At 45.7% G+C, this 6,996-nt stretch overlaps 1 protein-coding gene across 1 annotated transcript in view; it reads left to right on the top strand.

Annotated features, from left to right (window-relative positions):
• LOC111975548 (receptor-type tyrosine-protein phosphatase S-like) overlaps positions 1-6,996 on the top strand; it is a 268,179-nt gene that overhangs the window by 227,110 nt on the left and 34,073 nt on the right. Inside the window, 3 exon segments of the mRNA XM_070447461.1 lie at positions 347-470; positions 3,229-3,404; positions 5,403-5,522. Coding sequence (XP_070303562.1) covers positions 347-470; positions 3,229-3,404; positions 5,403-5,522 — 420 coding nt within the window.

Here is a 6,996-nt window from a genome sequence, read left to right as displayed (position 1 = left end):
TTCCTCTCTCTCTCTCTCTCTCTCTCTCTCTCTCTCTCTCTCTCTCTTTCTACTCTCTCTCCTCTCTCTCTCTCTCTCTCCTACTCTCTCTCTCTCTCTCTCTCTCTCTCTCTCTCTCTCTCGCTCTCTCTTCTTCTCTCTCTCTCTTTGCTCTCTCCGCTCTCTCTCTCCTCTCCCTCTCTCTCTCCTCTCCCCTACTCTCTCTCCTCTCCTCCTCTTCTCTCTTCTCCTTCCTCTCTGGTATTGTGTGTTCCTTCTGTGCCTTCCCCCTTCCTGTATCCTTTCTTCTCGTCTCCTTTGAGGATGTCATATTGTGTGTGCGTGTGTGTTCTATCTTGTCCCACAGTCCATCGATCCGGGCCAGCAGTTTACATGGGAACACTCCAACCTGGAGGTGAACAAGCCCAAAAACCGCTATGCCAACGTCATCGCCTACGACCACTCCCGCGTCATCCTCGCACCCATCGAAGGTAAGACTAGTCACTTTTTGGAACTTTTTACCCCGCCAATTGACACTTCAATACTCTGTGTTGGTCTGTTATGTCTTGCAGTCCAAGGTTTGAGGTAGACTGACTGCCCAATACGCTTTGGTCTCATCTTATTTGATCTTATGAAATGACCATTGGTGCCTAGTTGAGAACATTGCCAGAGGAGCTCACCCTTCAACAGGGAAAGTCTCCTAGCGTTCGTCATAGCCAGGCGAACTCGTCACCCTTCAACACTGCCGAGCTCTCAACCTCTCTCCACATTTTTCTGCGACTTATCCATTTCGACTTGATTTTGACAGTTCGCAATAAGCCCAATTTAAGAGTGCGACAGCACACATGACAAAATCATCCCTGGCAAAGCGTCCATAAATACATAAATTAATCAAGTCTGAAATTTCCATTTTACAGTGCAGTGATTTTGCCATTAGTCACAGCAGTAGAACAATTCATGTATGCAGCCATTTGCTGTTCACTTAGCTATGACTAACGCCAATGCGCCACAATCGCATTGTGCGACGTGGAATCCTTTTTAATGACGTTTGCCTTTTCTCTCGCTTTCTCTCCCTCCCCCCACGGTTGTCGCCGCGCTCTTTGTCGCGTCTCCCTACTCTTAAATTAGCCCAGTCGAGTGTTTCATTGCTTGTCGCTTGAGTGCGAAAACGTCAATTAAAGGAACGTGACTTTTCGAGCGGCCATTGCAGTCTGTTGAAGCGTTTTAGAGTTTAAGAGTTATAACTAGTATGTTATACGTCTGATAAAGGAAGGCGTGAGACATTCAACCATCTTTTATTAGTTGATAGAAGAGTAGACTCTAGTCTAAATAAGAGTAAATACAATTAGTAGGCTCATTGAGGTTACAGATTGCCTGGTTGAAGATAGATACAATGGTCGAAGGATACGTTGGAGACTAAACGAATGGTATTCTCAGAGCTCCCATATATTATATATGCATTTGCCTAAAGAATGTATTGTGAATGTGTATGGCGTCAAAGGCTTTGGACATTGGGACATATTAAGCTGACAGGGTCTCAAGAGCATACACACATAGACGATGGCTATTTTTGACAGAGAGGAATGATGAGCTACATTTGACTCTCTCACACACCCACACACTTACACACTCCCACACACACAAAGATAGACCTACACTGCATGACCAAAAGTATGTGGACACCTGCTTGTCGAACATCTCATTCCAAAATCATTAATATGGAGTTGTTCCCCCCCTTTGCTGCTATAACAGCCTCTACCTTTCTGGGAAGGCTTCCACTAGATGTTGGAACATTGCTGCGGGGACTTGCTTCCATTCAACCATGGGGTTGAGGTCAGGGCTTTGTACAGGCCAGTCAAGTTCTTCCAGATCGATCTCGACAAASCATTTCTCTATGGAGCTTGCTTTGTGCATGGGGGCATTGTCATGCTGAAACAGGAAAGGGCCTTCCCCAAACTGTTGCCACAAAKTTGGAAGCACAGAATTGTCTAAAATATAATTGTATGCTGTAGCGTTAAGATTTCCCTTCATTGGAACTAATGGGCCTAGCCCGAACCATAAAAAAACGCCCCAGACCATTATTCCTCCTCCACCAAACATTACAGTTGGCACTATGCATTCGGGCAGGTAGCATTCTCCTGGCATCCGCCAAACCCAGATTCATCCATCGGACTGCTAGATGGTGAAGCGTGATTCGTCACACCAGAGAACGCGTTTCCACTGCTCCAGAGTAGAATGGCGCTGAGCTTTACACCACTCCTGCCAATGCTTGGCATTGCACATGGTGATCTTAGGCTTGTGTGCGGCTTGCCGGCCATGGAAAACCATCTCATGAAGCTCCTGACGAACCGTAATTGTGCTGACTTTGCTTCCAGAGGCAGTTTGGAACTCGGTAGTGAGTGTTGCAACCGAGGACAGGCGATTTTTAGACGCTACGCGCTTCTCCACTCGGTGGTCCCGTTCTGTGAGCTTGTGAGGTCTACCACTTCACAGTTGAGCCGTTGTTGCTCCTAGACGTTTCCACTTCACAATAACAGCACTTACAGTTGACCGGGGCAGCTCTAGCAGCGTAGAAATTTTATGAACTGACTTGTTGGAAAGGTGGCCCCCTATGACGGTGCCACGTTAAAAGTCAGGCCATGCTACAGCCAATGTTTTACTATGGAGATTGCATGGCTGTGTGCTCGATTTCATACATATGTCAGTGACACACAATCAGACACACTGCAGGGCTTATTCTGACACAAACACTCCCCCAGCCTGCGTGCAGGAGGGCTATTTTAGCTGAGATTTAGTGGGGCCTGTGTGTGTGACAGGCCGTGGTGACGGCTGTAGAGCGATGGAGGAGAGAGGACCGCTCGGAGCACTGATTTACTCCACAGGCCCCGCGCTCCTTACTGCGCACTCCAGCATCAACACTAAATCACAACCACAACACCAGGCCAGAGAAATACATAAATAAAACATAAGAGAGAAAGAGAGAGGGAGAGGGAGAGGGAGAGAGAGAGAGAGAGAGAGAGAGAGGGGGGGAGAAGACGAAAGTGAAAGAAAGAAATTGAGAGAGAGAAAGAAAGGTGGAAAGAGAGAGGACACAGTGACCTAAGAACACGGCAATAAGAGCAATAAGAACACAGTCGAAGTCGGAAAATTGCCTGAGCCATTAAAGTTGGCCACTTGGCTTATTAACAACCAACCATTCTAGAAATGGTCCCTTCTTCAACTCTATTACTCTCTTCTCTCAATTTCCAGGTATCATAGGCAGCGACTATATCAACGCCAACTACATAGACGGTTACAGGAAGCAGAATGCCTACATCGCAACGCAGGGTCCTTTGCCCGAGACGTTCGGGGACTTCTGGAGGATGGTGTGGGAACAGAGAGCAGCCACTGTGGTCATGATGACCAGACTGGAAGAGAAATCACGGGTAAATAACTTTGGAATTGAATCTGGTGTTCCCCCTGGATCAGTGTTAGGCTTGTTTTCTGACCAAAACAGACTGTACAGAAAAACTACTTCGAAATTCTGCAGTGCATCTGAGGAAAGCATGAGGCACTTCAAAGTGTACAGGAACAGAGAATCATTTGTGGTTAGTGCAATGTTGTTGTCTATATGCAAGCCATAATCAGCCCGGGCATTGTGAATCGTCTTACAACAATACGAAGAATGCCAAGTTTCTTTACCTCAGGTATCTTACCTCGTTTTCTGTTATCCTCCTCCATCTCTGCCCTTTTTATCCGTTTACCTGTCCCTCCGTCGTGTGTGTTCCACCCCTGTCAGAAACCATCAGGGTTAGCAGGCGGCAAGCGTCGACTGTGAACGCAATGAGAGTGTTAGAACGATGCGTTTCCTGGACTAGCTGTCACATCGCATCAGGGCCTGGGGGGGTTGCCAATTGCCACGTATTGAATGAATCTTCATTAAAGGATGGATAGGGTGACTGAGTGTTGGGGGAGTGGTGGGGGAGCTGTCTTGGACACACTGTGTGTATCTCTGCTGAAAAGGAAACATACCCACCCTTGATTGATTGGCGGTTGTTGCTAGGGGGAGGCAGGGGGACGGGAAGATGGAGGGATGGGGAGGGGTTTGATGATTGTAGGTGAAGCCTTCAGGAAAGGAGTTGATTTGACACTTATTTTTTTCCTTTCATTCCCCCGGTGCTCTCTGTTTATTTTCCTAAAGTGTAGAAAATGTAAAGGCATCACAGGGCCCGAAGGTGTTCCTAATGTTTGGTATACTCAGTGTATTTCATGATGTGTAACAACATGTGAGCAATGATGTACCAAATATACGACGAGTCTATTATTATAGGGGCAGCATTAGAATAAGCCACCTTAATCTTCACAGCCATATGCAGTACCAGTCAAAAGTTTGGACACGCCTACTTATTCCAGGGTTTTTCTTTATTTTAAAAATGTTCTACATTGTAGAATAATAGTGAAGACATCAAAACTAAGAAATAGAACATATGGAATCATGTAGTAACCAAAAAAGTGTTAAAGAAATCAAAATAGTTTTTTTTATTTTAGATTCTTCAATATACCACCCCTACCTTGTCACAACGCAACTGATTTGCTCAAATGCATTAGGAAAGAAAGAAATTCCACAAATGTACTTTTAATAAGGCACACCTGTTCATTTAAATGCATTCCAGGGGACTACCTCATGAAGCTGGTTGAGAGAATGCCAAGAGTGTGCAAAGCTGTCATYGAGGCAATGGGTGGCTGATTTGAAGAATCTCAAATATTAAATAGATTTGGATTTGTTTAACMCTTTTTTGGTTACTACATGATTCCATATGTGTTATTTCATAGTTTTGATGTTTTCACTATTATTCTACAATGTAGAAAATAGTAAAAAAATAAATAAAGAAAAACCCTTGAATGAGTAGATGTGTCCAAACTTTTGACTGGTACCATAAGTGATAGCCTATCTCTAGGAACTGATCTGTCATCAGTATTRTGGAATAATCTGAATGTTAAGGTAAGATGTGAATGGAGAAAGCTGATCTGAGAGCAGTGCTGCCTTTCTTTCGATCCTATTTGTATCGACACAAGCTCCGACTACGAACTTTGAGAAATGTCTCCCGATGTGGTGTTTTGGGAAGCGCATGTGAGTTCTTCGGCCGTCACAGGAATGAGGCATCGTTAAAACACACTAAGCTAATGTTCTATCGGGAAACCGGGCCCTGGTGTGTTCTGTTCTTTTTCTTTTTAGGACAGCTGGTGAAGGAATGGGGTTCACTGTGTAATAGGATTCGGTGTGATTTTGTGTGTGGTGCGTGCGTATTCGCATTTGTGTGTGTATGCGTGCATGTTTGCGTTTTTGTGTGATGTGTATATGTGTGAATGAATGCCATCGTTTGCCTGTGTTGCGTGTTTGGGAGTGCCTGTGCACTTACCCACCTCGTCTCCGCTCTCCTCAGATCAAGTGTGACCAGTACTGGCCCAGTCGAGGAACAGAGACCTATGGGATGACCCAGGTGACTCTACTGGACACCATAGAGCTGGCCACCTTCTGCGTCCGCACCTTCTCCCTGCACAAGGTACGAGTGAGTACACAACTTTACTCCCACCCGTACTGAAACAAATTTCACACGATGTTGTGCTGCAAGTCACACTGCAGAGTACTGTACACACGGGCAAAACATACCTCACCACACTACACAATTCAAACTGCACAACATTTTAAATCGGACTCCCTACATTCTACACTCCAGTCTAGACTGTTATATCCATACTACTCCCTAGGCCCCCTATAGCACTGAAAATATCAGGTACTGTAGTAGTTTAAAGCAATATGGTTCTGCCTTCTAGTAGGCTCGGTGGAACACTAATTGTTTCAGTGGAGGCTTTGTTTGTATGTTTTGGGAGGCCATCTGAGGAGAAACCAATGTGGAAATAATGCGAGGAGAGGAATAAGAATGGTCCTGAATGCGATATGAGCTGTAATATGCTGGTGTATGCAGGGTCTTGCATGGCGGGCCCTGGGGAGAGCAAGCCTTTCAGGAGCCTGTCTGTCTGTCTCCTTGTATTGTATTGGCTTTGCGAGTCAAACTCACAAACAGCGTATTTCCTCGGAGCCAGCCCTCAACACAACATCCTCCTGCTGCATCCAACACGCAAATAAACAACAGAATGGCGGGGAATTAGGTGAAGGATGGAAAGGAGAAGGAAATTGTTTCTCTATTTCTCTCTTTCTCAATCTCTCTCTCTCTCTCTCTCTCTCTGCCCCTACCTTCTTTTAGTGTCTCTCTCTTTCTCTCGCTCCCTCTCTCTCTCCTTCTCCCAAACGATTTACATTCTTTCCTTCTTCCCAGACCTCCTTCCTCTTCCTCTCTTGTTTGCTGTCCAATCATCTTTTAATGCTCGTCTGCCAAGTAGAAGCACTTAGCTAAGTGAGCGGAAGAAAATGCTACATGCATAATTGGCCGACTTTTTATATCCCGCCCGTCCCCGACTCTTGGCGGTCAAGCCGACATAAAAGTGTAGAGCTAAAAAAAAAAAGGACATGTATCTTTAAAAGATACGACTGCAATAAGTGGGCCCTTTAAGATGTCTGTGGCGGTGTGATGTGGTTCTGTTAAATGGAGCACAGTGCTAACGCTAAACGCTAATGCTATGTTAACAGACTGCTATGTGCTGGAGCTGAGGGGAGCTAGCTAGCTGGTAACACCGGTGCTTTTGGGCCGGTTAGGTTCAGTGCTAGGTGGCTAACACTACGCTAACGCGTTCTGTTGCTTTATACTGGAGCTAAGTAGAGTAGCTAGTTGAGGCTAGCTAGTAGCACTGGTGCTTTTGGGCTGGTTAGAATTTTCGGGCTTGTTGTACACATCTGTTGGTTTACAGCAGCTTGTCGACCCGTCCCTCTAGATCCCTCTGTGCTCTCTATACTCCACCCCTCTCCCCCCTTTTTTCTTTTCTCAGTTTTTTCCACACGCTGCTATTCCATCTCTCTCTTACCCTCCCTCTATCCCTCACACATCTCTCCATGTTCTCTCTTCTTCCCCAGCTGTCTCT

This window comes from Salvelinus sp. IW2-2015, linkage group LG16 (genome assembly GCF_002910315.2).
Source record: "Salvelinus sp. IW2-2015 linkage group LG16, ASM291031v2, whole genome shotgun sequence".
Lineage (NCBI taxonomy): Eukaryota > Metazoa > Chordata > Actinopteri > Salmoniformes > Salmonidae > Salvelinus > Salvelinus sp. IW2-2015.
This window is presented reverse-complemented; position numbering and strand designations above follow the sequence as displayed.